This window comes from Gorilla gorilla, chromosome 6 (assembly GCF_029281585.2).
Source record: "Gorilla gorilla gorilla isolate KB3781 chromosome 6, NHGRI_mGorGor1-v2.1_pri, whole genome shotgun sequence".
NCBI lineage: Eukaryota > Metazoa > Chordata > Mammalia > Primates > Hominidae > Gorilla > Gorilla gorilla.
This window is the reverse complement of record NC_073230.2, coordinates 22,126,228-22,143,844: the sequence shown is the minus strand read 5'-3', so window position 1 is coordinate 22,143,844 and position 17,617 is coordinate 22,126,228. Positions and strand designations below refer to the sequence as shown.

General features: G+C 34.0%; 1 protein-coding gene across 13 annotated transcripts in view; it reads left to right on the top strand.

The window, feature by feature from the left end:
- DGKB (diacylglycerol kinase beta) overlaps window positions 1-17,617 on the top strand; it is a 760,061-nt gene that overhangs the window by 205,588 nt on the left and 536,856 nt on the right. For all 13 annotated transcript variants that reach the window (XM_031013463.2, XM_031013457.2, XM_031013455.2 and 10 more), the window contains 4 exons: window positions 477-526; window positions 4,022-4,096; window positions 7,605-7,724; window positions 16,420-16,537. In XM_031013463.2, coding sequence (XP_030869323.1) covers window positions 477-526; window positions 4,022-4,096; window positions 7,605-7,724; window positions 16,420-16,537 — 363 coding nt within the window. The remainder of the gene's footprint in view (window positions 1-476; window positions 527-4,021; window positions 4,097-7,604; window positions 7,725-16,419; window positions 16,538-17,617) is intronic.

The following is a 17,617-nucleotide window of genomic DNA, read 5'->3' as shown; positions in this document are numbered from 1 at the left end:
TTATGGTAGAATGATTATTCTCACTTTACAGATAAAGAAAATTTCTTGACCAAGCTCTTATAATTGTGAATGGTGGATTTCAAATTATAGTTGATTTCTAAATTTCACATTTGTTGTTTTTCCTTATGCACTCTGCTCTTTAATACCCAGGCTTTGAATATTTCAACTTCTTCTCTTTTATTTTTGAGTTGACATTTAATGATCTTGTAATAAAGAGTTTAAAGAAATAATAGTACTTTTTAGTGTCTTCTAGAAACAAACAAAATTTGATAGACTTTGTGCTATCCAGTATTTCTATTAACTAATTCATTCATTTTCAATTTAGTTTGAGAAATAATCCCACAAATTAATTGTTTGGAGCAGGGGAGGAATTTAGTATTTGTTTTCAACACAAACTAAATTTTAATGAATATACTTTAAACTAACATTGATCTTATTTGCCTATAATCTTGTTTTCAACACCTCTTTCATTCTAGTTATGTTTCGCCTTTATGACACGGATGGGAATGGCTTCCTGGACAGCTCGGTAATTTTTTTCTTCAAAGTTTCTGTGAAAACTTCAAAGAGTTTCTTCTGAAAAATGCAGTGAATAAATTTGTAGTTATTACCACAGAAGGCACACTTAATGTAATTTACATCCACTCATATGGCATTTTTATCTTTTGACTTTTTGAAAGAGAGTGATCTGAGGAAACTGTTGGGATTACAATTGTTCTGCTGAATAGTTTTGCATACCACAGCATGAGTTTTTTAATTTTATTTTTCCTGCACTGAAGTTAGGTAAAAAAAAGAAAGGTACCAGCCTTGTCTGAATAAAACATAAGATTAAATTGAAACCATTGATTTAGAATGAGGGAAAAACTATCTGTAACATTTGGCATTAAGGAAACTTGAGACTATAAGTAGAATTTTAAGGATGTATAAAGTCAATTTAATTATCTCATTATTTTCCCAGTTTTACATGGTATCTTTTGTCCTATATGCTGCTGAAATAGGTAAATATATTTACAGATTGCTTTCACAAACTTTGCTTTTTAAATATCTCATCCAATTTAATATTCAATTTACATTCTATAGTTATAGTCATAAAAAATAAGAAAATACCATCTTAATATGATTAACTGAAGGGAATAATTAAACGTTTATTTGTAATATATGGAAATCATTGCTAGCTTTCAGAGAAATAGAAAGTAGTTTTTAGTCTTAGTGCACAGATCAGTACCGTGCATGAAAGTCCATCTCAGGGTCCATCCAATAATCTATCTTATGTTTGGTAACATATTTTGCATATTATATTATTTCTTGTTCTATCAAGGAAATATAAGAATATTAATAGAATAAGTGTCATATTATGGAGATTTTGAAGTGTACCATTTTTAATATATTTAATATTATTAAAAACAAATGTTTTGATATATTTAATGATGACTGAAATAGACATGATCTCTGAAAATGAGTGAGTTTTTCTCATCATCTGATAGACCACCCTATGGCAGCTAAAATAGACTTTTAAAAGCAAAGCAATGAGGTTGGAAGCCTATTTATGTAACTTTGAGTAGGATAATGGTATATTAGCTTCTCCAGAGAGAGATTAAAATATATAACTCCTACTCTAGGAAATGACCATCACCCTGAATTGATGCTGTGATTGTGGGATTTATTATGTGTAAGTCTCAGTAATTTTTCAAATGCTGGCCGGGTGTGGTGGCTCATGCCTGTAATCCCAGCATTTTGGGATGCCAAGGCGGGCAGGTGATCACCTGAGGTCAGGAGTTTGAGACCAGCCTGGCCCCGTCTCTACTAAAAATACAAAAATTATCCAGGCGTGGTAGTGGGCACCTGTAATCCCAGCTACTCGGGAGGCTGAGGCAGGAGAATCGCTTGAACCCGGGAGGCGGAGGTTGCAGTGAGCCGAGATCGTGCCACTGCACTCCAGCCTGGGCGAGAGAGCAAGACTCCATCTGAAAAAAAAAAAAAAAATTTTTTTTCAAATGCTATTATTTTAAAGTGCCTAGTGGTCTTCAGTTTCCCATTAGAAATACCAAGCTACATAATAAATTTGCTCATTTTATGGTGCCATTTCACGACTAGAAATTTTAATTTATTCTAGATACTTTAATATGCTTAGTATAGCACTTGTGACTACACTAATGCAAATTATATTTTCATGGAGAGTTGTTTTATTTAATGTTTCTTTTTTAATTAAATTAAAATGATGATTCTTTACTAGGCTTTAGCCATGGATTGGCAGTTGATTTGAAAATTCAGTCAAATAGTCCTTCTTTTTTTTGTCTCTGCTCATTTTTTGTTAGCATATACAGTAGACTACTAGCAATATTTAGAACTATAGTCCCAATATTAAACAATGAGTTGGGGATAAATATATTTAGTTTTGATTAAACTAGTCTCTATTTTTCTGTAATTAAAGGCCTGGATTTCATTTCTAGGGTTTTCTCCACAATACCTACTACTCCAATATTTTTCCTTCGCTGTCAGGTTTAAATTGTACCTTCTGACATCATGTGTCTTGGTACCTTTAAGGTGTAGCAGTTCACCTACTGGAGGCAAAACAGAAAGAAAATGATAATTTGAAAATTGTCCACTATTTCTAATAATAATAGTTAAGATTTGTTGATCATTTGCAATACGGCAAACCACAAAATAAATGCATTTTGTATAATAACATGTTTAACCTTTGAAGCAATTCTATGAAGGAGGTAAAGTTAGAGTAGCTATTTTACCAACGAGAAAACTGAGTCTTAGGTGGGGTGGCTTACCTAATATCACATGCCTAAGTAACAGTCCACCAAAAATAGTTTCTGTTCTTAAAAGATATCCGGGAACTTTAACACTTCCAAACCATTAAGGCATATGTAAGCAAAGATGGAGTAGGTGAGAGATTAGTGATGCATGTGTGCATACACATGTACACTTTTAACCTATAATTCAAAGGGATTTATGTTTTAAAATTTGTTAATCTGTAATAAATACATTTATCTTTGTATTATTTCTGGGGCAGCCTGTCTTACTTAAGTAACATATTCGTAATTATATTTTTTTTTTCTGGAGAGAGGGAGTATAGCTTTCATTAGTTCCTCGGAGGGAAACACGGCTTCCCAAAAGAGAATCTGTTTTATCGTATTTCTTCTCTATTCCATGAACATCGACTACATATATTAGATTAGAGATTTGAGTAGGATAATCTTTGACTATTGTACTTTCAAGCTTTATTCTTTTATACTTCTTACATTTTAAATTATACGGTAAAACACCACTTTTCAAATTATGTAATGTTTTCATGTGAAATTACAAGCATTTCACAAAGCCATGTTTAATCTTTTCTGTAGGTAGAGAAAGATTAAAACATTAGATAAATAGGCAGGAAAATGTTTTAATTAATTTAGCCAGGTCATATGTATTAACTTGCAGTTCTTCAAAGAGTTGATAATTGAGCAGAATAATATGGAAATTCAAACTAAAATTTCATCCTCTCAAAATAAATGCTGCATATACTTGTCCTGCAAACCTTGGCCCTGAACACTCTTCTTTCGAGAGCAAATTATTCAATACATGACTAAAACAGTCAATATACATTCTCAGTGTATCAAGATAAAAATAGACTTCTCAGTTGTCCTCAAATGATCTTTCCACCCTTTCACATCTATTTTCAAGCCAAAGGTTCAGGGAATTCAGTGTCTTAAAAATCACATGTGACAACATGTATTTGGTCCTGCTTTCTTCAGACACTCTCTTTTAGTAGAAGAAAATGTATTTTTTGTAAAGTTGTGCCCTCTCCTGGTGAAAATTTCTAGACAATGTACAAGATAAATTTATATTCAGGATTCTTTTTTCTTTATATAGTTAATTAGACCTTTAAAAAGGATTATGTACATATATATATTCCCATAGAACTCATTTAACTTTTTTAGCTACACATTGAACAAAACAATTTCTGCAAGTGAAAGATTTAAAACTCACTAAGATCTTGTATTCATATTTTTTATCTCTCTTTCTCTTCCAGGAGCTAGAAAATATCATCAGTCAGATGATGCATGTTGCAGAATACCTTGAGTGGGATGTCACTGAACTTAATCCAGTAGGTATATGAATGATTTCACTATTGGCTAAATTCTGGAAGGCCTCTTTCTTTCTCTTTCTTTCTTCCTTTCTTTCTCTTTCTTTCTTTCTTTTTTTCTTTCTCTCTCTCTCTTTCTTTCCTTCCTTCCATCTCCCTTTCTCTTTCTCTCCCTCTTTCTTTCTCTCTCTTCCTTCCTTCTCTCTTTCTCTTTCTTTCGTTCTCCCCTCCCTCCCTCCTACCTTCCTTCCTTCCTTCTCTCTCTCCTTTCCTTTCTTTCTCTTTCTTCCTTCCTTCCTTTCTTTCTTTCTCTTTCTTTCTTTCCTCCTTCTTTCTTTCCTTCCTTCCTCTTTCTTTCTTTCCTTCCTTCCTTCCTTCCTTTTTTTTTCTTTCTTTTTCTTTTTTTTTCTCTTGTCTGGGACCCTGATATATTCCTGTCATTTCATTTTGTCTTTTGATAACTAAGTTACTATTTCTACTCAGAAGTCAAAGTGGATTCTGAATAAGATAACAAGGTATATGTGGAGTTCTGAAGCTATTAACAGTAACTTTTGCTTTCTTCCTCGTGGAAGTTATTTTGAATGGTGGTCTTACATACATGTGGATAAGCAGAAGGTCCTGATAGACACTGCCAAGGCCATGCCATACCATAAAAGAAGATGGTAGTTTTCCATGCACAGTGCATTATGTTACCTTGTGTATATGTTATATATTGCTTTCAACTCTCTGAGGTAGATACACTATTTTTTTTTCCTTTTGCAGAGGAGTAAATTGAGACCCAAATATGTTAAAATTACTTGCCCAAAGCTCTTCAGCTAGTCAGGAATTTCTAATTAAATTGTTTAGAGAAAGAGTATCTAAAAATGCTTTTAAGAACATAGAATTCTTATTTTGAATAAACATCAAAATTTCAACATTATTCAAATACATATTAAAATATACTTGACTTGAAACCATAACTTTGGCCACAAAAAATATTTTGGGGAAAGTTGATAAGAGATATTGAGTTTATATTATTTTTAAAACCTTTAGCAAAGTGTATATGAATAAAGCAAATGCAAATAAATTTTATTTAAATGATTTTACATTTTATGCAAATTCAAGAGGTGTATATTTAACCTCTGTTCACATCTATGCAGTAAACAACAGGATAATGGCATGAGTATATGCTGCAAGAACTCTGATAGCATTTTCCTGTCTTACTGGGATTAGGATTTTTCCAGTTTTAAATCAGCTATTGGGAAACGCATATGCTGTGCTTATAGTGAGTGGCAGATGTCATTAACAGGTTGCCATTTGTATGTGGAATAATAAAGTAGATGGTAACATGTATTTAATTTATTGTTTGACTCACCTTAATATTTTCACTGAAAGCCAGGAATTTCTGATTATTTCCGTTGCCCTTTTAATCGACAACAGCTTTCTCCTCTCCTACTCACCTTTCTACCTGTGCAGACCAGTCATCTGTCAATCAAGCCAGCTTGTTATTAGATGGAGAGTGGGAGGGGATTTGTTTTTCCATTCACGTTTCTAGACAGCGGGCACTACCACTTCTCAACAAAAGCATTTTTGGTGTGTGTGTTGGGGGAGGTGTTTGTAGATTTGAGAAAAAGGACATCAGGATGCTAGGAGGAAGGGGAAAGCTGGTGGCTGAGTAGTCTTTCTACAACAAATACCTAGTGTATTTGTCAGATTATTGACTGGAGAATACAAGTAATAAACTATAGCATTATTTGACATGTGTGTTACTGATAAGTCTGCTACTATTCCAGGGAGCTGAAATGGTACAAAGTTGTACATTATGTCTGCTGTCATGGGAACTGCCTCGTCATCTTGCCTAAGGCTTCAGTAGTTCTCATTGTAAACAAATGTACACATCAGCAGGCTTCTCATAGGTTTGCATATATAAATAAAGAGAAATGGGCCGGGCTCGGTGGCTCAAGTCTGTAATCCGAGCACTTTGGGAGGCCGAGGCAGGTGGATCATGAGGTCAGGAGATTGAGACCAACCTGGCTAACATGGTGAAACCCTGTGTCTACTAAAAATACACACACACACAAAAATTAGCCGGGCGTAGTGGCTGACGCCTGTAGTACCAGCTACTCGGGAGGCTGAGGCAGGAGAATGGCATGAACCCAGGAGGCGGAGCTTGCTATGAGCCCAGATTGCGCCACTACACTCCAGCCTGGGCGACAGAGTGAGACTCCGTCTCAAAAAAAAAAAAAAAAAGAGAGAGAGAGAGAAATGAACATTTGAGGTTGATTATAATAGTAGTAGGGAAGACTGGAGCGTCCCTAGAAGTTTTTATCAAATTAACTCAGGCTCTACACTCAGTTCAATCTTATTTTTTTATGAGGCCCGTGGGATTTGAGACACGGTCAGAGGATGGCTTTAACATGAGATTTATTAGGTACAAAAAGGAAAGCATGACCCATCTGAAACAAATGTCATTGTTTTATTTCTCTTATGATTGATACATTTCTACTAATTCATCAGCAAGCTCTTGAGAGGCAGGAGGAGAAAATTAATCTAATTTTCAAATACAATACTTCCTGAGTGAAGACACCAAGCACAAGAGTGTCTAGGCAGACAATACTTCTACCAACAAATCAAATATTTCATGCATTGCATCTTTTCCAATCTCTGTTCCGATGCTCTCTGTATTTCTCTTTTTTCCAAATTGATTAACATTTTTGTATTATATAAAGACAGTGAGTTCCTTTCTTCATTAGAATTCTTACCATGTTTGCCATCTTGATGCCATTAGATGGGAAGTACTTTGCTTTCCCAGCAACCAAGGGTAATATGTTTGGAACTTATATATAATTTCCATTAATAATAACACAAACAACACTATATGACTCTGACTCTATATGCCAGGGGCTCGTCTGCTTATAATACGTTAGCTTATTTAATCCTCACAACAGCCCTTCTAGATAAGTACTGATATTGCCACCATACCACAGAGAGGTAAATGTATTGCAAACAAACACTGCAGAGAACATTTTAAGACATTACGTGCAAGTCATCTTTAGAAACGAAGTTTAATTAAACTTGATTTGATCCTTTAACTTCTCGACTCTATTAAATTCTGATAGGCAATTAAAAGCAACTAAATTCCTTCGCCCCTTACTACTTAGCAAAGAATTATATGAGCTCTTTGCCATGAAGTTAATTTGTTCAGACATTTTCTGGCATATATATGAATCTAAAAAATAATATGGAGAAAGTAATTAAAGACCACTTTCACACTTATTAAAGATTCTTCTTGTTTTAGCTGTGCTGTTCATTGGAAAAATATTGAAAAGTTAAGCACTTATTTCTAAAAAGTGATCAGTGTTAAGTGGCCAGGTTTAGAAATGCTAACAAAGTCACTGCTTCATCAGTAATAGAATTAATGTTGTACCGAGTTAGCAAGACAGTTATCCCAACTCTCCACTTAGCTGTTAGTCACAATTTCATATGTTGTAGCCTATGAAATTTATTTTATTGATTGACCACAAATTTTCCCTTATCTCCTGTACTCCAGATCCTCCATGAAATGATGGAAGAAATTGATTATGATCATGATGGAACCGTGTCTCTGGAGGAATGGATTCAAGGAGGAATGACAACGATTCCACTTCTTGTGCTCTTGGGCTTAGAAAATGTAAGCATTTCCACAGAGGAGGGTGTCGTGGTGGTGAGTCAGTGGGGCTCTGTATTACACATTTTGATTACAGATTGATCTGACCATTTTCTACCATTAAGCATGCAGTGAGTGCCTGGAACTTTTAGTAAGTATGCCACGGTGCAATTTGACAGTAACTCCTTGTGTAGTAATACTTGCCACACACATATTGATTCACTCCAGGTATTACTTCAGGATTAAAAATGTATTCTCTCTCTTTTGTTTTCCTCTGTTGAAGGTGCAATCTAGTGTTTTTAAGTTACTGACCTCCTCATATTATCTAAAGCAAGAGACTCTCCAATATTATTGTATCTTGCAGTTCTTGTGGTGCTTTATTATTTCAAGGTTCCTCCTACCTATAAAGGTAATCTATTTTATTGAAAACTGATACTTGGAGGAGGCAGTTAAATATCTCCAGTGGTTTAAAGATTAGTGGTGCAAAAAGTCATTGCGGTTTCTGCCATTAAAGGTAATGGCAGAAACCGCAATGACTTTTGCACCAACTTACATAAACATAAGTTTTTCTTGTATCAGCAGGAGCCAGGTTCTCATTCTATCGCCTGTCAAAAGTTTTCTTGGAGTAGTTCCTCTAGTTGCAATTAAATACCATTGTGAAGGAATAAAATAAATCAACCTAAGATGAGAATGTAATATAATAATGGCTTTGAAAGCAAATCTTGCTGACCCAGACTTGAAGCAGATTTCAGTTATTTTTATTCTAAAAATCTGATGAAATCTATAGTGTATGCCAGATTTTTTAATTCAGCATTAATAGTTATGCAATAATTAGATATACTATGTATAGAATAACATGTCTACTTAATTTCAAAGAACATTAGGGGTGGAAAGAACAATGAAATTGTAATATTTAGAGTTTTAAGGTGTAAGACCATAGTATTCACCACTTTGCTGCCAAACCCAAAACTTTTCATACTTCTTATTACCAGCTGAAATATTTTTACAGATTCAAGACTATATCATAGTTATTCAAGACACCAAATTTTTAAAAGTCATTTCTCAAGATAACTTACTGTCTGTGTTTGTGAAACATATGAGTATATATAAAAAAATGTTGGCACATATGGGTTTAGGAATATATAAATGGGCTTTAGGAATATACAAATGAGCTGAGGGTTAAGGAATATGTATAAGTTTAGGAATAAATAATGGGCTTCAAGAGATTACTATTTGTTTTCTTTTTTACCTGGGTCTTCAAATTTCTTCTAAAGTCAGTTGAAGCTTACCTTTCATGAGGCCCATGGGATCTGAGACATGGTCAGAGGATGGAAAACAATAAAATACTAATAAGTGATATATGGAAAATTACCCTTAAACTAATTTATTTAAACAAAATATAATATATATATTATTGTTAATAGGTATATAGTTCTACACTAAAAATTTTGTGAAATAGTATTTTCTTGTACCTGAAGTTCTTATACTACACATAACTGAGTATTTTTTTATAATACCATATTTATCTCTATATTATCAATATTTATTTAATTGTTCATGTACCTTATGACAAAAACCATTATGTAAATCAGACTACTGGGAGAAAACAAAAGAAAAATTGACAAAATGTTGACATTTTAAGGTTTAATGTATACTTTATCCTGAAAAATTGTTGTCAGATAACTTTAGTCAGGAAATTCCAATAATAATGATTCCCTAGAAGGACATTTTATGTTTGTAAAGCTAAACTTTGCATATTCTAAGCATTTATGTAAATTCTAGGATGAGAGAAGGAGGGAAGATGCAGGAACGAGCAAGTAAATCATCTGGTAGTCGAGGGTGGGATAGAAAAGTGCAGAAAGGGACAGTCAGTTGCCCGTATTTTAAATGTCACAAGAGATTTTTTGAAATGATGATTTTTTTTTTGGAAACTACTGCTGATATATTATTTATTATTTAATTTATAAATGTAGATATTTGTGAAGTTATAAAAATTATCACAGGTAATAGAGTCCACAAATCTGTATGATTTAACTCAAAGTATTTTAAACCAATATAATACCTCATTAGTTTCTAGTGTAGTATTATTTCAATTGTAAGGCAATTCTATGCATTTAATGTGCACTCTATTAATTATACATAATTTACTTTTTAATAGTATTTGTAAACTTATTTTTTATGTTTTTAGTAAAAAGGGAGTGTCTGGAGCTAAATAAGAGAAATCTAAGGTTTTATTTTAGCTATCAGAGCTGTGTTCCAGAGTTGTGTTACCAGGGATGGCCGCTAGATGGCAGAGGTACCTTATTTAATCTTAAGAGACCGCCTTAAATCTGAGACTAAATTCCGCCCCCCAACCCCATCTCTGTAAAGAGCAACTTTAAAAGAAGAAATTTCCCTTTTCTTTCATTTTTGTGAAAAAAGTAAGCCACCTACATTTTAAGCTGTCTTTTAATAAAATGTATAAGCCATATAATCATCTGTAATGATCACAAAATACAGCATCTATTTGTTAGAAAAAGCTGTTGAATTCTAAGGCATGGTAATTGTTTTAAAAAGCGGGAATGACACCAAGACAACTGAGTGATGAGAACCTTTTTTAGCAATTGAGATTTATTTCCTTTCTGTAGGCAGTTAATGTGTTACATTATTACCTGTAGAGAATTTGATCCATGAATCTATCCCCTCACCTTTGCTTATTTAATTGAAAATCTAGATACTGTAGTTTGAAGTTGGCCATTTGTTGTGAAGCTTGTCTTGTTAGGTTGTCCTATATGTTATTGTCTATTGTCAATTATGAGCTCGGGGAGTAGGTTCTAATTGATGGTGCATGTAAAATACCACAGTGTATTTGAAAGTGACTGTGGTGTCCTAGCCAAATTACACAGAAAAGGAAGTAGTCCTGGGAGAGTAATCTTCACTTCTAATGTAAGGCACAACAGTTACGATTTCAATGCAATTTATTTTTCTCCGGCAACAGCAGTTTAAAAACTAGTCTATTTTAAAGAATATCTGTTTTGGTACCAAAATCAGAAATGGAGTTGATGGGGACCAGATTCTATACCAAATAGCAGAGAGCAAGAGCCATTTCTTTTCTCTTAGAAGAGGCTCTACAAACTTTACAAAATACAAGATGAATGGGTCAGAAATGGTATAGAGTGTTAGTGTCTCTTAGATTTGAAGGAAAATTGAGAATTTGGATGGCTTTGTGATTCTGATTACCACAATGAAAATTTATACCTGAGACTTATTCATTCTTCCTTCAGAATTCATCTCATTGGAGAATTGTTTTTTAAAAAAATCCAATGTAATTAAAACACTTTTTTTGTTGAATAACTTTATATAGAGGTAAACTCTGTTCCAGTGATTGGAAACTGTCTGCAGAGGGAGAGATATTAAGTAATTTTGGCTGTGGGGCCATAAGGTCTCTGCCTTAACTGCTAAACTCTGCTGTTCCAGCACAAATGCAATCACAGAAATTATGTAAATGAACCACAAAAACTATGTTTTAATAAAACTGCATGTGCAAAAACAGGTTGCTGGTCAGGTTTGACTCAGTGCCATAGTTTGCCAACCACTGGTCTGTTCTATCACTAATTTCTCAGATTAAAAAACGGAAAAAGTTTTAATTTATTTTAATTCATTTGGAAGAAAGGAATCTAATACCTTTTACTTGGCACAATCAGACAACCACAGCAAGACATGAGGACTAATAGACAGAAAGCATAGGAGCAGTGAACGTCATCAAATTGATCAAATAACAGACCCTAGCTCTGTTATTAACTAACTAGGTCATTTTTATGCCAGGCAGTTGCTCTCTCCGGAAAAACGAGAAGTTAGTCAAGAAGAGAAGTTAGTGTTTCCTAATACTCTTTCAGTTTGAACATTTCCTTTTCCTGCATGAACAAGATAATTAATAATGCTTCAATTTCTGAAATCTCTAACTTTGGATCGTCATTTAATTTTTTCAAGGAAAATTCCTGAATTTATATTATAGGGAAAAGAGAAATGTACATTTAAGCAGTAGACTAGCTTGAAATAGCAATACCTTAACTTGTTATTGTGGATTGTTGTACCCATATCTAGCCTGCATGGTTTCTGGATGGTTTACACTTTGGTCTCACTATATGTGTGCCAAAAATCCTGGTCTTCAATTCTTATAGGTCATTTAAACTTTGCCTTTGACTGAGATTGTTTAACACACATTTTTTTCTTGACTCTCAGTAAAGTAATATGCAATGTGTTCTCTGATGAAATTCCTGAGTGATGGAGAATAGAAGACAATGTATTATATTTTGGGAGCTGATGTTCAGCACATCGATTTTTAAAAGTTTTTAATTTGGTTAAGAGTTTTTGTTCTGCTGTCTATACTTTGCTCAACGTAGAAAGCAGTTACAAAACTAGATGAATGCAAAAATTCTTGAGATTCCAGATTGTGTCATTTAAGAAAAATGACTACGTGGTGTAACCTGCTGTTGATTTTGCATTTGAGCCTCAGGAATGGCAGGTGACCTTACAATGTGTGGTCTGGAGATGAACAGTTGATGACAGCTCCACTCAGAATTTTAAAACTTTTCTCTGCATTCTCTTTGCCCAGGCCTAATAGAGCTCATCTTTTTGTCTAAAAGAGAAGTTTCGGCCGGGCGCGGTGGCTCACGCCTGTAATCCCAGCACTTTGGGAGGCCGAGGCGGGCGGATCACGAGGTCAGGTGATACCATCCTGGCTAACACGGTGAAACCCCGTCTCTACTAAAAATACAAAAAATTAGCTGGGCGTGCTGGCGGGCGCCTGTAGTCCCAGCTACTCTAGAGGCTGAGGCAGGAGAATGGCGCGAACCCGGGAGGCGGAGATTGCAGTGAGCCGAGATCGCGCCACTGCACTCCAGCCTGGGCGACAGAGCGAGACTCCTCTCAAAAAAAAAAAAAAAAAAAAAAGAGAAGTTTCTGTCACATTGTCATAATTTTTTTTTTTTTTTTTGGAGACCTTGGACAAAAAGTAAGGTAATTTAATGTTCTTTGTTATTTAATGAGTTGGAAGTAATTATTTGTAACATTAGCTCCTCTCTCTCTCTCTATATAAGTTAAGTCAGTTGAAACATAACTAGGTGTGGGGAGAGAAGCATGTGGGTTAGGACATCAATGAAATTTCTCCTTGAGGTCTTCTGAAAAAAAATTATTTATAGTAGCCCTAGTTCACTTGAACTTTTTATGTGATCTTGGAAGTATTTATGGAAAAACTAAAACTTTAGAATCACTAGGATAATGATTTTTATTTATGGAAAAACTAAAACTTTAGAATCACTAGGATAATAGGTTTTAAAAGTTCTGAAGAGCATTATTTCCTTTGAAACATCCCTTTGCTTTGTAGGCAACTAAGAGTTGGGGAAAATGTAAAGTTCCTTCTCAGCATGGAGTAGCCTAGGATTCATTAAGCATTTCTCTGTCATAAACACAGACCTGAACAGCTTCATTACAATACACAGTGTTATGTCTGGTGATGAAAAAAGAGCACATTTTAATGAAATAAAGTGAAATTTTAGGTATCTTTCTCAATTATTTTGGCTGAAAAATTGGGATGTTACACAACGCAACCCAATGAGGGTGATAATATTTGCTGTTTATATAACACCCGTCTTCTGAGAAACCAAATTAACTTCACAGGTATTGTATAATGAAACCTCACACCACAGCCTGGAAAAGGGAAGTGGGTATTTTCCTTTCATTAGAGAGGAAAATAGGAAGAAAGGTGAAATGGCTTATTCACATTTTCATAGTAGGCTAGGAATCAAGCCTTTCTGGATGCCCTGCTTATTTTTGTTTTATAAAAAATAAATTCCCTTTTTTGACAATAAATATATATTTGCAGTGGAAGTACTAATAGGAATGTGCTCTACTGGCTGATAGAATATAAGGGACAGATTCTTTCCCTCCCCCATTAAGTTTACGATCTAAGTAAGATAAACAAGACAAGACATGAAAATAGAGAGTTGGAGTATAATTTGCACTGCTGAGAAGTAATTGGCTCCTGGTTTCAATTTCTTCTCTTAAAGAAGTCACATACATATTTCATCCCTTGCATATTTTGGCAATGTATCCAGCTAAGAGCTATACAGCCATTTAATTTGTTTTTTGGTAAAGCATTTTATGCCTGGGTAATGGATTTGTACATCAGTTGCAGCCTGTAACACGGCTAAGTGTTCTGATTGACAGAACACCCACGTTCAGACTTGTTTATTTTTTGATAAGGAAAATGCCAGCTAACTTACTCCATATGTGCTCTTCAAAGGATGAAGCTTATTCACATGTAATGGACAATCATTTAAAAATAAAACGACAAGAATTACAAGAACAGTAATACATACGAAAATTAGATTTTTGTCCTTTTTATTTAAAAATGTTTTTAAGCACTTAGCTACTACTTTTAATTTTTAACATATTAATTTAGTTTTTTAAAAATTAACAACCCCATATTTAACCTTTCCACATAAGGATGTTTAAATATTATTTGAGGGGATATAAATTTTAAAATATAGACAGTTTTGAAAATATAGCAAAGTTAAATATATAAAGTATTCTATTCACGTGATAAAGCTACTAGAAATCTATGACTCACCAAAACCAAAATAGGAAATTCAGAAATTAATACAAAGCCTATTTCTTAGGTTTTGAAAGGAAATTAAAACACCTGTGTTTTCTGAAGTTTTCTGTATGACACCTGTGTAGCTGTATTTGTTGAGACTTTGTTAGCCCCTTGTCAGAAAGGTAAATCTGAGCAATGTCAAGAATTGTAAAGGGTCCAAAATTTACCCTATTGGAAGTTAATGTATTAGCTTGCCACAGTTTTATGGATGCTGCCAGAGGACATGAGACTCCTGAGTCAGAGACAATAGACTTTGTTATTCACGACAAAGAGAGCAACAGGAGCTTCAAGTTTGAGTTCACCTTGCCTCCAAAATCTCATGGGAACGACAGAGTGGGACCCAATTAATGATTGTGCACAACATCAAGTTTTGGAAACCCTGACTTAAGAAAACTAAATGAATTATAATGTGTAGGAAACAAACCCATTTAACCTTTGCCTACAAGGGAGTGATTATTTTTATTATACTGTAAGTATAGTAAGCAAACTGGCCCTCTCCTCTGGAGGGAGACATGTCTCTATTGTCCAAGGCTAGGCTGTTTGTTACTCAAACATCTTTGAAAAGATAGTCTTAAGAAGAAAAAAAAGAAAGAAAGAAAAAGAAAGGACAGTGCTTCTGTTTGCAAAACATGAAGAAATTCAAGAGACCCACCAAGAATTATCGCCCAGGAAGCATTTCATTAATGTTTCATGTTGTGATGCAAATTTGACATTTCTGGTTCTAATGTAAGAATTAGTTACTATAGATTTTCTCTAGTATTAAAAATCTGGTGGTTTATCCCTTGACGGGGAATAGGAAAGGTAGTTAGGAGCATTATTATTAATATTTTATTATCAAGAGAAACAAGATGATCTGAATATATTTATATTGCCTCACTACCACAGGAGTAATGTTAATGCCCAAGCACTTAAAAGATGCTCAGAAATTATTAGGCGAATGTGTGCCAAGAAATATGACAACTTTGGTAACCTGGAAAGTTATGGCAAATAATGTTTTCAATAGAATACCAATAAATGTTAATCTGTTTGATATAATTTGGTGATTAGACTACAAAAAGTACACGTTAATGGAGAAAATGATGGTAGCAAAAGTAATAATATATAATAATTTCATTTAATATCTTGACCTTCTTGTAAGGAGTTCAAGAAATTCCTAAGCATCATATTATTTCATTTTATTTTAATCTTGAACAATGCAGCTGTGATTAAATACCTACAGGAGTAGCTATTATGATATAGAGAGTTTTACTGAGAAGAGAAAAAAATAAAGTGTTTTGCTAAAGTAGGAATTAATTTAAACCCAAGGTTGTATTGTGGCAAATAACCACAGTGATTGTTATAAATAAAAATATTAATACAGTTTTAATATTTTTACCATCTTTCTGTGGGATTAAAACTACTTATATTTTATAAGGGGGTAAACAAAATGGTAACATAATGAAATCCTTTAAAAAGTTTACCTTTTAAAATATACTATTTGTGGCATACTCAATGTATTAATATAAATTGGAATATAGTATAAGGACTTCTCGAATGAAGCCCTAGGATGTCACCAATAACTTACCTTTTAGTATTAGTTTTCCATCCCATCCCATTCCTCTGCCACCTTACATGACCTGATCACCATCATGAATTTTGTATATTACTACTAGTAAGCAAGGGTTAATGACGTCTTTGCAAGCTTTTATTTATCAGGCTGTTCCACTGAAGGGTATTTTCTCTTTCTCTTTATTTATTTATTTGTTTATGGAATTGTGCTAAGGATAAAGTATTTAAAGGAGAGGCAATCACGTCCCTGATCCATTTGGCAGGTCATGACGATGGCTTGGGGTACGCTGTTGAGCTGTTAATATTAGACAAGGATTTGTGGGTTGCTATAGCATCGGTGATTTGTTAGCACTATCTCATTTCACTGGAGCACATGTGTTTTTCTAAAGGCTCTGCGGTGATCTTGGAGAAAGTCAGGGATGAAATAACAGATTGTCTTCACATGCTTCAGTCCAGCTCTGAATTTCATTGGCACTTACATCTTTCACTGTTTATTTCATTAAGTGAAATCTGTTTCTCTTACGTCCCATGCAGAACGTGAAGGATGATGGACAGCACGTGTGGCGACTGAAGCACTTTAACAAACCTGCCTATTGCAACCTTTGCCTGAACATGCTGATTGGCGTGGGGAAGCAGGGCCTCTGCTGTTCCTGTGAGTACATTTGCTCTGCCTGGACATCATCTCCTCAAGTGAGGAAAGGTTGATTTCGTGGAATAGTCTTATTTGTAAATGGAGACCTAAGATCTGATCTGGACTGTCTCTGTACATGTGATTTATATTTTCCTGTAGTGTGTTTTTGAATATTTAGGTTACTCTAATTTCTTCAGTTTTGGAAAAACCTACCGTTGTAAAAAAATGAAGGACATTTTCCAAGTCTTCAGCAATTTTCTTTCCACTGTAGTTTAATTTATTCATGTTTCCCATTTCTTCAGGGATTATTTTGAATATTTCCACTAGTTTTTCATACTTACATCTTATTCATATTCATCCCCCCCTCCCCAAATGTTAGTGACTTTATTCACATGAACAGCTTATAATGAGTTGATTCCTTTGGGTATTTTGTTTAAGTTACATTAATTGATTAAAAATAGATTTGCATTAAAATTAGGAAATCGCAAGATATACGAACTAATTTTACACCTCAAGCCTATTATTTTCAATGCTAACAGAAAGAAAATCTTCATATATGGTTAATAGACATTGGAATGCAAAGCATTGATGATTAATGAGTTGTGGCCATTTTAAAAATTTCAGTTCACCCATCTTTGCAATTTTCATTTTATTCTGTTAACTCAGGTCTGCCAATTAGAATGTTCTTATAGTGTATATAACAGTTAGTTTATAAAATCACCTAAGTAATTTTAAATCTACAGCATATCTACCTGAGAAAATTTTACAATCCACGATAGTCCTGATAAAAAAGATATTATACCCCCTTCATTTAAGTTCTCCATTAATCCATCAATTTATCTCTCCCCAACCTTTTCAGCTTGTACAGAATTACTGAAACTGTCAAGTTCATTAGACACATTCCATTGTTGTGCATTTAATTAAATCTAATTTCTTACCTGGCTTCCAATACCATCCATGGTTTATAGGTTTTTTGTTTGTTTGTTTGTTTGTCGTTAGCTAGCAGCTTCTTTGGTAATATGTTTGAGAATTTCCTTTCTCTCAGCTGTATTACTTGAAACTTAATACCATGTTTTAGTGCCACATATGCATATGATTTCT